At 47.1% G+C, this 16,238-nt stretch overlaps 1 protein-coding gene across 3 annotated transcripts in view; it reads left to right on the top strand.

Moving 5' to 3' along the window:
- dock4 (dedicator of cytokinesis 4) overlaps positions 1-16,238 on the top strand; it is a 259,437-nt gene that overhangs the window by 119,636 nt on the left and 123,563 nt on the right. For all 3 annotated transcript variants that reach the window (XM_033037391.1, XM_033037392.1, XM_033037393.1), the window contains exons 9-12: positions 710-791; positions 1,066-1,126; positions 1,432-1,579; positions 3,048-3,136. In XM_033037391.1, the coding sequence (XP_032893282.1) occupies positions 710-791; positions 1,066-1,126; positions 1,432-1,579; positions 3,048-3,136 (380 nt within the window). The remainder of the gene's footprint in view (positions 1-709; positions 792-1,065; positions 1,127-1,431; positions 1,580-3,047; positions 3,137-16,238) is intronic.

The raw sequence follows: 16,238 nt of genomic DNA on the forward strand, positions 1-16,238 counted from the left end.
AGTCACAGGGAGAGCCTGCAAACTCCACATGAGAAGTTTGTACGTTCTTTCCTTCGGCTTCACAGTTCATGCCTCTTCTATCCCGGTCTCTTAATCTGGCACTTTTTGTCTTTTCATCTCTGGCCTTTGTCCAATCATCAAGCAATCAAAACTCCCCTCTCTGTATCCACCTATCACTTGCCAGGCTTTGTCCTGCCCCCACCTCTCAGCCATCTCCCCCACCCCCTTAACCACAATCAGTCTCAAGAAGGGTCCCGGCCTGAAACAGTTCCAACTACAGATGCTGTCTGACCCGCTGAGTTACTCCAGCACTCTGTGAAACATCACCTATCCATGTTCTCCACAGATGCTGCCTGACCCGCTGAGTTACTCCAGCACTCTGTGAAACGTCACCTATCCATGTTCTCCACAGATGCTGCCTAACCCGCTGAGTTACTCCAGCACTGTGTGTCTTCCTCTGAAAGGCTTGTGGAATCACTAATGATTTTAAAACTATCTGCCTTTATATGTCAAATTGTTTAGACTGCTGACTAGAGCATTGTAAAACAACACTTATGATAAAACAATGATTTTGGTAAATGCCATCAGTTGGAGACAAGGAAGCTTGTTTCCAATTGACTAGACAAGGGGATGATGCCAGGTATTACGTTGCAGATTGAGTTGAGTTAAAACATGAACGTTTCTCAAATCTATCTTTATTTGTTTGCAGTGAAAGATTCTTTGTAAAACTGAACAAGAATGGTTTGCCGAAATATCCGGAGCGGATGGAAAGGCAATGCTCTCTCTTCATTGTAAGTAAAACCATCATCATGTGACTGATTCATTGCCATAACAACATATGGAGATCTGGGATGAGAATGACATCCAAGTTCATTGACTGAAAATAATTACTTTCCAACTTTGCAATTTTCTATTTCATGAAATACTAAAAAGATGTAGGGAAAGGTAAATTTCAAGAGCTTAATGATTTATCTAGCGTACCAGATATCTCTGCAAAGCTGCATAAGGACAAAAGTCTTAACCATTTTAAGTTGTTCAAATCTGTTCTGATTTTGTCTATTTCAGGATTTGGGAAGCAGTGACCTTCGCAAGGATATCTACATCACTGTTCACATTATACGACTGGGTAATGCCCATTTACTTAATCCAGGGACTGTCCAAGTGGAGACACGAAATGCTGGAGTAACTCAGTAGGACAGGCAGATGTTTCAAGTCGAGACCCTTCTTCAGACTGGTTAGGGTGAAGGGTCCCGACCTGAAATGTCACCCATTCCTCTCTCCAGAGATGCTGCCTGTCCTGCTGAGTTACTCCAGCTTTTTGTGTATATCTTCGGTTTAAACCAGCATCTGCAGTTCCTTCTTACACATTATGACTGTCCAAAGCTGGTGTTTCAGTTTTGTTGCGAATGACACTGTGTTTTGTGCCGCCAGGTCGGATGGCAGCAGGGGAGAAGAAGAATTCCTCGTGTGCTCAGTACCGGCGGCCCTTTGGCTGTGCAGTGCTGAGCATCGCTGATCTGCTCCAAACCGAGAGAGACTCCAGGGACTCCAAAGAGGACCACATGCTTAAAGTCTACATGTACAGTAACAATTTCAGCTTAGTTTAGTTGAGAGATACAGCGCGAAAAAACAGCCCCTTCTGCCCACCAAGTCCGCACCGACCATTGATCCCCATACATTAACGCTACCCTGCACACACTAGGGACAATTTTACATATAGGGTATGGGTTAGCCAATTAACCTACAAATCTGAACATCTTTGGAGTGTGGGAGGAAACCGAAGATCTCAGTGAAAACCCACGCAGTCACAGGGAGAACGTACAAACTCCGTACAGACAGCACCCGTAGTTGGGATCGAACCTGGGTCTCCGGCGCTGTGAGGCAGCAACTCTACCGCTGCGCCACCGTGCAGACTGTGTTCTATGCTAGGAAATGCTCAGGTGGTGAGGTCCTCTCTACTTGGGTTTGTTTAAATAATGGGACATATACTAGGTTTAAGGTGAGTGGGGAAAGATTTAAAAGGAACATGAGGGGTAACTTTTTCACGTAAAGGGTGGTGGGTGTATGGAACGAGCTACTGGGGGCGGTAGTTGAGGCAGGGACTATTGAAATGTTTAAGACACATTTGGACAGGTACATGGATTGGACAGGTTTAGAGGAATATGGGTCAAAAGCAGGCAGGTGGGACTAGTGTAGATGGGACATGTTGGCCGGTGTGGGCAAGTTGGGCCGAAAGGCCTGTTTCTACACTGCATCACTCTGAGACTCTAATGTAACATGGGTAGATCTCAACTGTGGCAGGAGGATATTCAACATAAAGATGGACGCAAAGTGCTGGAGTAACTCGGTGGATCAGGCAGCATCTGTGGAGAACATGTTTAGGTGACATTTCACAGAGTGCTGGAGTAACTCAGTGGATCAGGCAGCATCTGTGGTGAACATGTTTAGGTGACATTTCACAGAGTGCTGGAGTAACTCAGCTGGTCAGGCAGCATCTGTGGAGAACATGGATAGGTGACGTTTCTGGTCGAGACCCTTCAGTTGGTTCGAAGTGGAGCCTACCAGGTTTTGGTGAGCAGGTTTGCAACACTGTCCACCCAGGATGATTTTCATTTCGCATAATGAATTTCACCATTAGAAGATTAGCTTTTATGAAATATATTGGAGAATCTCGCCAGTTTTAATGAGGAAGCAAAATGTCCGTTTCATGTTTAATTGAATTTGTCACTGAAATTTAAATGTAATACATTAATGTTCAGTCATATTTAAACAATGTGCACCTGAGGTTTGTTAGAAGCGAACATGTTTATCAGTACAGCATGGAAACAGGCCCTTCGGCCCACTGAGTCCACGCCAACCATCGATCACCCATCCACACTAGTTCTATGTTATCCCACTTTCTCATCCATTCCCTACACGCTAAGGGCAAATTACAGTGGGCTGATTGACCTCCAAACATTTAGTGTGAACTCGTTGTAACTAGATTGATGTTTTTGGGGGCGGTTTCTGCACCGTTCTCTTTTCAACCCTGTGTTTCTGTTGCTCAGGTGTAATACTGAGAGTGAATGGTATCAAATACACGAAAACATCATCAAGAAGCTGAATGCTCGCTACAATCTGACCAGTTCCAACGCTGGTAAGTGGCAAACAGTCAGGGGAGGGTTGCAGATGTTTGGAAATGTTTCCCATGACCTGCTGAATGTTTGTTATCAGTGGAGTTATCGCTACTAGGATCACATTATGTACACAGTCAAATTGTGTAGGAAGGAGCTGCAGATGCTGGTTCACATTGAAGATGGACACAAAATACTGGAGTAACTCAGTGTGTCAGGCAGCATCTCTGGAGAGAAGGGAGGGTCTCGACCCGCGATGTCACCCATTCCCTCTCTCCAGAGATGCTGCCTGTCCTGCTGCGCTACTCCAGCATTTTGTGTCTATCTTATCTGTGAGCAGTTCTGATTTATATAATTCAGGCTCCACAACTGCGCTGCTTCTACGTGAGGCATCACAGACAGTTTTCACATTTATTTTCAGGACAGCATGCCTAAAGATGAATAAACTCTGACATATTGTCCAATCATAGTATGAGATATTATACAATCCACTCTGGTATAGATCGGGTAGACAGTCATAACCTTTCTCCCAGGTTGGAGATGTTGAAGATTACAGGGCACAGCTTTAACGTGAAAGGGACAAAGTTTACTGGAGATGTGCGGGGCAAGTGGGGGGTGGATGGGGGATGGGGGTCTGGAACGTGCTGCCAGGGGTGGTGGTGCTGACTGATGTGATCATGGTGTTTCAGAGACTTAAAGATAGACACATGGATATGCAGGGAATGGACATTGTGGGCCGAATGGCCTGTCCCTGTGCTGTACGGAACTATATTCTATGTCATGTAATACTAAAGCGAACAACTGCACATGGAGCAGTTATCCGGTGAGGTATATATAATGAATAATAATAATAATAATGGATGGGATTTATATAGCGCCTTTCTAATACTCAAGGCGCTTTACATCGCATTATTCATTCACTCCTCAGTCACACTCGGTGGTGGTAAGCTACTTCTGTAGCCACAGCTGCCCTGGGGCAGACTGACGGAAGCGTGGCTGCCAATCTGCGCCTACGGTCCCTCCGACCACCACCAATCACTCACACACATTCACACACAGGCAAAGGTGGGTGAAGTGTCTTGCCCAAGGACACAACGACAGTATGCACTCCAAGCGGGATTCGAACCGGCTACCTTCCGGTTGCCAGCCGAACACTTAGCCCATTGTGTCATCTGTCGTCCCGAATATATATATATAGCAAATTATACACACCTTGGCCTCTGGTCGTGGACTGTGTTGGTGGGGTGGGCAGCTGTCATAAGGTCATAAGTGATCAGAGCAGAATTAGGCCATTCGGCCCATCAAGTTTACCCCGCCATTCAATCATGGCTGATCCATCTCTCCCTCCTAACCCCATTCCCCTGCCTTCTCCCCATAACACCTGACACCCATTCTAATCACGAATCTATCTATTTCTGCCTTAAAAATATCCATTGACTTTGTCTGTGGCAAAATATTCCACAGATTCACCACCCTCTGACTATAGACTGATTCAGTCGGAACGTACATGTGCTTGGCGGAGGTCGGAGCCCAAGGTTTCGGAACATTCTTCATGTCTGATGGAACCATGACATCCTGATTCCAGCCCTGGGTGTCCCTGCATCCAGCACTGTAGAACCTTGCAACCTTGCTCTGTATTAAGGCCACTGCTCTGTAATTAAAGTCCTAAACATGGGTAAAGAGTCAGCCCGATGTGAATCAAGTCAGCATGAGAGGTAGAGCTGCCGTCTGTGATGGAATCCCCGTTCCAGCGCAGGTCCGCAGAAACAGCAGGTACAGCAAGTACAGTACCTGGAAACAAAGGGGAAGCCTCCATTGTGTCCGGAAACGTGGCCGTCGGGCAGGACTCCAGGTCAGAATGAAGCGCAGGGGACTTCGGCCCCCTCTCCCTACCATCCTACTGGCTAATGTACAGTCCCTTGAAAACAAAGTGGAGGACTTAAGGGCAAGACTGCTTTATCAAAGGGAGCTGAGGGAATGCTCTGTGTTCTGTTTCACAGAGACATGGCTCACCCCCAGCTCCCCAGACTCAGCGGTCCAGCCTGAAGGGTTCTCCATCCACCGCATGGACCGTACCCTGGCATCTGGGAAAGGGAGAGGAGGGGGCGTCTGCCTCATGGTCAACTCTGCGTGGTGTTCCGACGTGGCAGTCCTGTCCAACTCCTGCTCTCCACACCTTGAACATCTGGCGGTGAAGTGCCGTCCCTTCTACCTCCCGAGAGAATTCACCTACGTTATCCTGACCGCGGTCTACATCCCACCCCAGGCAGACGTCCGTCTGGCACTGGAGGAGCTGCAGGCCGTGGTCAACAAACACCAGACGTCTTACCCCGAGGCATTTACCACCATTGCTGGGGACTTCAATAAGGCGAACCTCAAGAAATCACTCCCCAACTTCCACCAACATGTCTCCTGCTGCACCAGAGGACCTAACACCCTCGACCACTGCTACACCACCATCAAGAATGCCTATTGTTCTATCCCTCGCCCTCACTTCAGTAAGTCCGACCATACCGCTGTGCTGCTTCTTCCTGCCTACAGGCAGCAATTAAAGAGCGCACCCCCAGAAGTGAGGACAGCACAGAGCTGGTCGGGGGGGGCAGAAGAACAACTCCAGGACTGTTTGGAGTCTGTAGACTGGGCAATGTTCAAGGACTCGGCAACGGACTTGAACGAATATGCCACAGTCGTTACAGACTTCATAAAGAAATGTGTGGAGGACTGCATCCCTACAAAAACCTTCCGAGTGTTTCCCAATCAGAAACCTTGGATGAACTTTGAGATCCGCACTCTCCTGAAGTCCAGACACAGGGCATTCACCTCCGATGATACAGTGGCCTACATGAAGACCAGATACGACCTTGGTAAGGCCATCAAAAAGGCCAAAAGGGACTTCTGCTCCAAACTGGAGGACGAGACAGATGTTCGGCAGCTGTGGCAGGGTCTGAATGCAATCACCTCCTACAAGGCAAAACCAGGAGGCAGCTCGAATGCCGGTGTAACATCACTCCCTGACGAGCTCAATGCGTTTTACGCACGCTTTGACAGGGAAAATACTGATGTGCCTCCCCGATCCCCCATTTGCTGCGATGGCATTTCAGTCTCAGTCACAGAGGCTGATGTCAGGAAATCCTTCAGGGGGGTGAACCCCCGAAAAGCACCTGGTCCTGATGGTATACCCGGTCGTGTTCTAAAAACCTGTGCGGACCAACTGGCGGGAGTTTTTACGGACATTTTCAACCTCTCACTTCTGAGGTCTGAGGTCCCCACCTGCTTTAAAAGGGCATCAATTATACCGGTGCCCAAGAAGAGTAAGGTGACGTGCCTCAATGACTATCGACCAGTGGCACTAACGCCGGTGGTGATGAAGTGCTTTGAGAGGTTGATCATGGAGCAAATCAACTCCTACATCGACAAAAACCTGGACCCACTGCAGTTCGCGTACCGCCACAACAGATCAACGGTGGATGCGATCTAGCTGGCCCTCCACTCCGCACTGGACCACTTGGACAACAAAAACTCATATGTCAGGCTGTTATTCATTGATTACAGCTCGGCATTTAACACAATCATCCCCTCCAAACTGGTTACCAAACTCGCAGAACTGGGTCTCTGCGCATCCCTCTGCAACTGGATCCTTGACTTCCTCGTCCACAGACCACAGTCTGTTCGTATTGGTGGAAATGTGTCAGCCTCAATAACAATCAGCACGGGAGCACCTCAAGGCTGCGTGCTCAGCCCCCTGCTGTACTCACTCTATACCCATGACTGCGTAGCGAACCACAGTGCGAACTCCATCATCAAGTTCGCTGATGACACCACTATTGTGGGGCGTATCACTGATGGGGATGAGTCAGAGTACAGAAGAGAGATCGAGCAACTGTCCATATGGTGCCAGCGCAATAACCTGGCCCTCAACACCAGCAAAACCAAGGAACTGATTGTGGACTTTGGAAGGAGTAGGAGGGGGACCCACAGCCCCATTTATATCGATTGTTGAAAGGGTCAAGAGCTTCAAATTCCTGGGCGTGCACATCTCTGAAGATCTTTCCTGGTCCGAGAACACTAATGCAATCATCAAAAAGCACATCAGCGCCTCTACTTTCTGAGAAGATTACGGAGAGTCGGTTTGTCAAGGAAGACTCTCTCTAACTTCTACAGGTGCACAGTCGAGAGCATGCTGACCGGTTGCATCGTGGCTTGGTTCGGCAATTTGAGCGCCCTGGAGAGGAAAAGACTACAAAAAGTAGTAAACACTGCCCAGTCCATCATCGGCTCTGACCTTCCTTCCATCGAGGGGATTTATCGCAGTCGCTGCCTCAAAAAGGCTGGCAGTATCATCAAAGACCCACACCATCCTGGCCACACACTCATCTCCCTGCTACCTTCAGGTAGAAGGTACAGGAGCCTGAAGACTGCAACAACCAGGTTCAGGAATAGTTACTTCCCCTCAGCCATCAGGCTATTAAACCTGGCTCGGACAAAACTCTGATTATCACCAACCACTTTCTGTTATTTGCACTATCAGTTTATTTATTCATGTGTGTATATATTTATATCATGGTATATGGACACATTTATCTGTTTTGTAGTAAATGCCTACTATTTTCTGTGTGCTTAAGCAAAGCAAGAATTTCATTGTCCTATACAGGGACACATGACAATAAACTCACTTGAACTTGAACTTGAACTTGAACTAGATAGACACAGAGTGCTGGAGTAACTCAGCGGGTCAGGCAGCATCTGTGGAGAACATGGATAGGTGACGTTTCACAGAGTGCTGGAGTAACTCAGCGGGTCGGGCAGCATCTGTGGAGAACATGGATAGGTGACGTTTCACAAAGTGCTGGAGTAACTCAGCGGGTCAGGCAGCATCTGTAGAGTACATGGATAGGTGAGGTTTCAGATCAGAAAGGGTCTCAACCCAAAACGTCATCCATCATCTGAAAATGGGTCCCGATCTGAAACATCACCCATCCTTTTCCTCCAGAGATGCCTGACCTGCTGAGTTACTCCAGTATTTAGTGTCTATCTTTGGTATAAACCAGCATCTGCAGTTCCTTGTTTTTACAGAATGAGAGGTAGCATGACATGTCGCTGGACTTGACAGGTGCTGTCAGGTCCCTGTAGAATCGGATTAGGCAGTCAGACATCAGATTGCGATTGAAATCTTGTGCGATGGACTGATGGATTCCCATCCTTCTAAACGGCCTTTGTGCAACATGGCTTGGGACAGTCTCAGGCTAATATTCACCAGGCATTGGTGAACACCACCATACATGGTGAAGGGGAAAAGATTTAATAGGAATCGGAGGGGTAACTTTTTCACAAAGGGTGGTGGGTGTATGGAACAAGCTGCCAGAGGAGGTAGTTGAGGCTGGGACTATCCTAAAGTTTAAGAACCAATTAGCCTGGGACATGGATAGGACAGGTTTGGAGGGATATGGGCCGAACGGGGGCAGGTAAGACTAGCGTAGATGGGACATGTTGGCCGGTATGAGCGAGTTGGGCCGAAGGGCCTGTGTCCACACTGTATCACTCTATGACTAGTGTAGATGGGACATGTTGGCCGCGTGGACGAGTTGGGCCGAAGGGCCTGTGTCCACACTGTATTACTCTATGACTATGATTTTAAATCTGCTCTTCATGCAGATTGCAGGTGAGAAACATCCCTGGATTACCACAGATTCATTTCCACCTATTAGTTTGTTCACATTTACTGTCACATGCACCAATTAAGGTACTGTGATATTTGAGTTACCTACCACACAGCCACACAAGTAAAAAAGGGATGCAATACACAATAATTTTAACATAAACATCCACCACAGTGGAATCAACATTCCTCACTGTGATGGAAGGCAATAAAGTTCAGTCATCTTCCTCCTTTGTTCACCCGTGGTCGGGGCCATGAACCCTCAGCACTGTCTCTGCCGGCTGCCCGATGTTGAAGCCCTCTCATCGGGATGTTGGGGACTCCGGCGCAGGGATGGTTCGGAACATTCCGCGGCATGGAGTTCCCAAGTCAGCCTTTTCTTACCTGAGACTGCGGATCCGCGGCAAAGGATCGCAGCTCCGCGATGGTAAGTCCGCACTGCGCGTGCGGCTTGAAGCTCCAGGCCGGTCTCCAGGAAAGGCCGCACCAATCCAGTTGTTAGGCCGCGGGGAGGGGACAGAGACGTGACTCAGAGAAAGATCACATCTCTGTCGAGGTAAGTGACTGAAAATGGTTTCCCCCTATTCCCCCCCCCTCACCCCTCACATAAAAACATACATTTTAGACACTAAAAATAACAAATAAGTCTAACTAACACACAGGCTGCTGGCGAAGCTGCCATCTCACCGCCACCTGATGACGTATTAGGATGAAGGTTCACTTTTGCTCGGAGTGGAGAGAACTTTAACCTCCTTCCTTTGGAGCTGTCCCTGAGCTTGGAATTGTGCAAAGTTTTTTCAAGCATTAAGTTGGCCATAAAAAGCTAAACTAAGAAATGTTGATGCTTTTTACAAAGGAGCAGAATAACGATATTTACTTCTCTAATGGAGGCATTTTTTTTGCGAAGAGTAAGGGGTGAAGGGGAGGGTTGAAAGCAAGCATTGTCTATTAATTACATCATTAATAAATGTCTGGTAGCTCATTCTGTAATATCATTAACATTTAAATGCAGCTTTAAAATATTGCCTTGCTCTCTCATTGCAATATATTTAGTATCGAGCCATTGACATGTTTGTGTATCTGTCCTAATTATAAACAAGGGATTGACTTCCGCTGTAGATTTTAATAAGCCGTGAATTGGTAACATCTTGTATTCACAGTTTCAAGCTGCTGAGACAGTACATGCGTTGGATCCATGGTAACCATGTAAAGAGCTCTCATATGTTTGCAGAGCATAGGAACACATTCCTGCCTTTGGTGTTACCTAATATACAATGTTCCTAAAATGCAATTATGGAAATGTCTTTGCATTATTTTAATAGTGTTTACACTAATGAAAATTCTGGTAGCATTAGATTTTTATTTTCTTGTGTTGCAGACGTAGAATTCTCTGAATCATGAATAAATATATGACGACCGTTGCTAAGCTGCAAATAGCCTCCGCAACCTGCTCTGTGCCTTTGATTTCCAGCACTCCCACTCTCCCTGCTCTCTCCTTCTACTGATCTACCATTTGGGTTGTATTGTTGTCTTCATCTTTCTGCCTCAGAGGGTGGTGGAGGCCAGTTCTCTGGATGCTTTCAAGAGAGAGTTAGATAGAGCTCTTAAAGATAGCAGACTCAAGGGATATGGGGAGAAGGCAGGAACAGGGTACTGATTGTGGATGATCAGCCATCTTCTTCTTCTTTCGTGTGGCGTGCACATCCTAAAGTTGTTGGACAACTTGTTCTATTTGATCTTCCGTTTGTGCACGTCAAGTTGATTGCATTAGTCGAAACAGGGCGGACCACGTGAATGTTGCAATCTTTCACCCCGATGATCAGCCATGATCACATTGAATGGCGGTGCAGGCTCGAAGGGCCGAATGGCCTACTCCTGCACCTATTGCCTATTGTCAATCCATCCATGTTCCTCATGTGTAGGAAAGAACTGCAGGTGCTAGTTTAAACTGAAGATAGACACAAAATGCTGGAGTAACTCAGCGGGACAGGCAACATCTCTGCAGCAAGGGAATGGGTAACGTTTCGGGTCAAGACCCTTCTTCAGAAGTCTCAACACGAAACGTCACCTATTCCTTCTCTCCAGAGATGCTGCCTGTCCCGCTGAGTTACTCCAGCTTTTTGTCTCTATCTTGTGCCTCCTTATAGTTGCTTTGGGAGTCATGAGCCAAAACGAAGTGTACTTTAATATGTGACCGTATTAGATTAATTTGTACGATACGATACGATAGAACTTTATTTATCCCAGGGGGTAAATTGGTCTGCCAACAGTCGTAAAACAAATGATGCATGAAACATGCCTAGGTACGGTGAAAAGTTTTTGTAGCATGCTAACCAGTCAGTGGAAAGACAATACATAATTACAATCAAGCCATTCACATTTTACAGATACGCAATAAGTGAATAACGTTTACGATACGATAGAACTTTATTTATCCCAGGAAGGAAATTGGTCTGGCAACAGTCATAAAACACAACGAGATACATGAAAAGTGAAACTAAAGTGACGAGTAGAAAGTTCAGGATTGGGGATGTGCAAAGACTGGGGAAGGGGAGTGAGTCTACCCCACAGCAGAAGGAGGAGGAGTTGTACAGTTTGATAGCCACATAGAGAAATGATCTCCTGTGGCATTCTGTGCTGTGTCTTGGTGGAACCAGTCTGTTGCCGAAGGTGCTCCTCAGGTTGACCAGTGTGTCATGGAGCGGGTGAGCTGTATTGTCCAAGATGCTCCGCAGTTTGAGGAGCATCCTCCCCTCCAAGACCACCTCCAGTGAATCCAATTCCACTCGCAGGATGGAGTCAGCCTTCATGATAAGTTTGTTAATTCTGTTGCCGTCCACAGCCTTCACCCTGCTACCCCAGCACATGACCGCGAATGCGCTGGCCAGGACCGATTGATAGAACATCTGCAGCATCATACTGCAGACGTTGAAAGAGCAGAGCCTCCTCAGAAGTACAGACAGCTCTGTCCCTTCTTATACAGTGCCTCAGCATTCCTGGACCAGTCCATTTACTGTCCAGGTAAACTATAACGGTACCAGTGCAAGACTATTTTGAATGTCATAGATCATGGCTGATCATCCAAAATCAATATCCCATTGCTAACTTTCTCTCTCTTGAAAACATCCAGTGAATTGGCCTCCACTGTCATTGCTAGAAATTGGTGACCATAAAGGTAAGATGTTCAGTTAATTTAACCTCACAGATGTGAGAGGAGAGCCAGCCGCCTGTTTATTTTAATGTTTAACTAGACCAAGTGCAGACCCGTTGGGTTAGGGTTAACCCTAAACCTAAGCCTAACCCATTGGGTCTGCTCCCCCAACACAACAAAAACGCAAGTATTATTGAAAGAATCACGCAACGTTAAAAATATATAAAAGCTTTTCGTTAAAGACAGCAAAGTCAGAATGTTCTGGAAGCGAAGTTGTGGAGCTATGCTCCCCTTCACTTGGGACCCGGACCAGTAATCGTTTTTTTAAATAAAAGTCCAACCGTTTTAAAATAAATGTTAATCTATATTGTTTAAAAATGCAACTGTTGTAAAATAAATGTTAATGAATGAAATGGCCAAATGTTTTTTCAAGCACCAGTCAAATTAAAGTGTAAAATCGCAAAGTAATAATCAAAATGTAGCCGGTTTAAAATAAAATGACCATCTTTTTTGAAATCCAACTGGTTTAAAATAAACAGCAATAGGGAATTATTTTGAAAAATGCAAGTATTATTGGAAGAATGGCGTAACGTTAAAAATGTATAAAAGCTTATTGTTAAAGACAGCGAAGTCAGCGTAGCCAGAATGGAGCAGTCAGCTCTCAACTGGATCTTCACACAACTGTCTTGGGAGAGGGTTTGAAGAATGTTGTAGAAGAGCGGTTGGAAGAGTGACCAATGGTGAAATTGTTTTTAAGATGCAAGTGTTTTAAAATCTGGGAAATGCCGTTGGAGCGCTGGGTGCCCCTCCCTCCCTCCCTCCCTCCTTCCCGGAGTGGCCCGTCGTGCCTCCCGGAGTGGCCCGTCTTGCCTCCCGGAGTGGCCCGTCTTGTATCCCGGAGTGGCCCGTCTTGCCTCCCGGAGTGGCCCTCCCTCCCTCCCTCCCGGAGTGGACCGTCTTGCCTCCCGGAGTGGCCCGTCGTGCCTCCCGGAGTGGCCCTCCCTCCCTCCCTCCCGGAGTGGCCCGTCTTGCCTCCCGGAGTGGCCCGTCGTGCCTCCCGGAGTGGCCCGTCTTGCCTCCCGGAGTGGCCCGTCTTGCCTCCCGGAGTGGCCCTCCCTCCCTCCCTCCCGGAGTGGCCCGTCTTGCCTCCCGGAGTGGCCCGTCTTGCCTCCCGGAGTGGCCCTCCCTCCCTCCCTCCCGGAGTGGCCCGTCTTGCCTCCCGGAGTGGCCCGTCGTGCCTCCCAGAGTGGGGACGTCCTGCCTTGCGAGTGTAATGTGACGTCATTCGGATATTTTTTTTCCAAAATGGGTGAATTTCAGGCTGTTTTTAAAATTTAAACGATTAATAACGTCGGAAATATAGGTGGCAATGCGACGGGAAGATGTTTATCGCCACCAATGGAAAAATGTGAGTAGGATGTGTGAAAATGGGAAGGCTGTGGCCTACCGTTTGGAAGAAGATTGGAATTAACCAGATTGACACAGGGCCCCTCTCTCTATACCAGGGCCCTCTATACACAGAAACATAGACAATAGGTGCAGGTGGAGGTCACTCGGCCCTTCGAGCCTGCACCGCCATTCAATATGATCATGGCTGATCATCCAACTCAGTATCCTGTACCTGCCTTCTCTCCATACCCCCTGATCCCTTTAGCCACAAGGGCCACATCTAACTCCCTCTTAAATATAGCCAATGAACTGGCCTCAACTACCTTCTGTGGCAGAGAGTTCCAGAGATTCACCACTCTCTGTGTGAAAATTTTTTTTCTCATCTCGGTCCTAAAGGATTTCCCCCTTATCCTTAAACTGTGACCCCTTGTCCTGGACTTCCCCAACATCGGGAACAATCTTCCTGCATCTAGCCTGTCCAACCCCTTAAGAATTTTGTAAGTTTCTATAAGATCCCCCCTCAATCTTCTAAATTCTAGCAAGTACAAGCCGAGTTTATCCAGTCTTTCTTCATATGAAAGTCCTGACATCCCAGGAATCAGTCTGGTGAACCTTATCTGTACTCCCTCTATGGCAAGAATGTCTTTCCTCAGATTAGACCAAAACTGTACGCAATACTCCAGGTGTGGTCTCACCAAGACCCTGTACAACTGCAGTAGAACCTCCCTGCTCTTATACTCAAATCCTTTTGCTATGAAAGGATACCCATGCTCTCCTCCATTTGCCCGCCTGTACCCAGGACTTCTCATCCCCAAAGGTCTCAGTGACCTCCACCTGCAGCTGTTTATTGGATCATTATGTCCAGTGGTTCAGAATTCGCATTGTCCATCCCTTGATCTGCTACATTCTGCTCAGATCCATTCACAGCCTTTCAAGTGTTTTTACTGTTTATTTTAACTCCATTCCTGATTTGCTTCCACCTCTTAGAGTACTTTAAAACCTCTTTCTGGTCATGAGAGTTTGTGCGGAAACATGTGTTCCAATTGTGTGGCATCTTTCAGCCCATGGTCTATAAATTGATCTTGGTTTTGCCAAAAGAGGGATTGGCATCAGGAGGAAGGTGGAGCAGCTGATGAACCTGAGCTGTGGGGGGATCCAAACTATCATTCACATGCATTTATTATTCTGCTAAATGACAGAAGCTTCTTACCCACAGCAATCTACCACATTCCCACTGCTGTTGTATAAATGTGTTACACGCTGGCTGATAACGTCACTGCCAGGCTTTGTAATAAACCCCTGATTATTCCACACCCCACCTTCCTGAGTAAGTGTCATCTTTACACTCACCATCTTTCACGTAAACAAGCACCACGGTGAGATGTTGAAACCAGGTCATATTTTCCCACCTGTGGAATCTGTCGATCTTGAGCCCTGGATATATTTCAAATCCGGTGCTTTTCCTTCAGTGCCTTCTGGCAAAGGAATAAACATCCCTTCAGGCATTCCGTTGTCATCACCAGCTTTATTACATTGGAGGGAAGTTTAGAAATCTTCATTGAGCATTGCATTGTAATTCAGCAATTTATATTAATGTGTGAGTGGCCAGATGGTGTGGGAGCATCTTCTGTCGTCCAGTCCTGTGTTTCGCCCTGCTGGTCACCAGCATGTCAGCTGCTACACACTGGGGCCATCATGTTGCTTCCTGGAAACATAAACTTTCAGCATTTGGCTGGTTTGGCATGGTTGACTTTTGGCATGAGGTGTGATCAAGATGCACAGTCCTGTTGTCATGACGTTTTATCATTGTATAAGTATTTAAGCTATGTGTAGGCATGTCTATAGAGTCACAGAGTCTTACAGCATAGAAACAGGCCCTTCGGTCCAACTTGCCCACACTGACCAACATCTACACTAGTCCTACCTGCCTGCGCATGGCCCATATCCCTCTAAACCATCGTATCCATGTATCTGTCTCTTAAACGTTGCAATAGTACCTGCCTCAACTACCTCATCCAGCAGCTCGTTCCATACACCCGCCAGCCATTGTGTATCCCTCAGGTTCCTATTAAACCTCCCCCCCCCCCCCCCCCCCACTGTAAACCTATTGCACTTTGGTGTGTCAAACCAGAGCAGGACCCTAAATGGTGGAGTCTTGGAGAATGTTGCACAACACAGAGATCTGGCAGTGCGGGTATGAGTCAGGTGGACAGGGTGGTGAAGAAGGTGTTGGCATGGTGCACGGCTCCCCGCCAGTGTGAGTCAGGTGCACAACTCCCCACCAGTGTGAGTCAGCCAGTGTGAGTCCAGTGCACAGGGTGGTGACGTAGGTGTTGGCATGCTTGGCTTCAATGGGAAGGATATTAACCACAAATGTTGGGACACTGTTGCAGCTGTACAAGTCGTCAAGAGACCACACTTGGAGTACTGTGTGCAGTTCTGGTCACCCAACTGTAAGAAGGACGTCATTAAGTTGGAACGGTCGAGAAGAGATTCACCAGGATGTTACCTGGGCTTGTGTGTTAGGGAGAGTTTGGATAGGTTGGGATTTGTGTCTTTGGAGTGTAAGTGAGTGAGGGGTGACTTTACTGAGGTGTACAGGATTATGAGGGGCATGGATAAAGTGAATGCTCCACACAGTCGAGGATTCTAAAGCAGCAGTTTACAGTGAGAGGGAGCAGATTTAAGAGTGACCTCAGGGGCATCTTCTTGCTCCTCGATCTCCAGAGACAGAAGGTAAGGACAAGATGCTGGAGAGACTGATCTCAGAGTGCTGTTTGCTGCTAACTGCATCCTGGTGGCACATTTGGAGTTTGAGCTCAATAAGACTGAGGTCCAATCCTGTTATTTACATTGGGCATCAGCAGGTTTTGTTTGGTTTCCAGCTAATTTTAACTCGTGTTTCCTTTCAAACGATTTTCTTTCTGTG

The sequence above is a fragment of the Amblyraja radiata genome, chromosome 19, assembly GCF_010909765.2.
Source record: "Amblyraja radiata isolate CabotCenter1 chromosome 19, sAmbRad1.1.pri, whole genome shotgun sequence".
NCBI lineage: Eukaryota > Metazoa > Chordata > Chondrichthyes > Rajiformes > Rajidae > Amblyraja > Amblyraja radiata.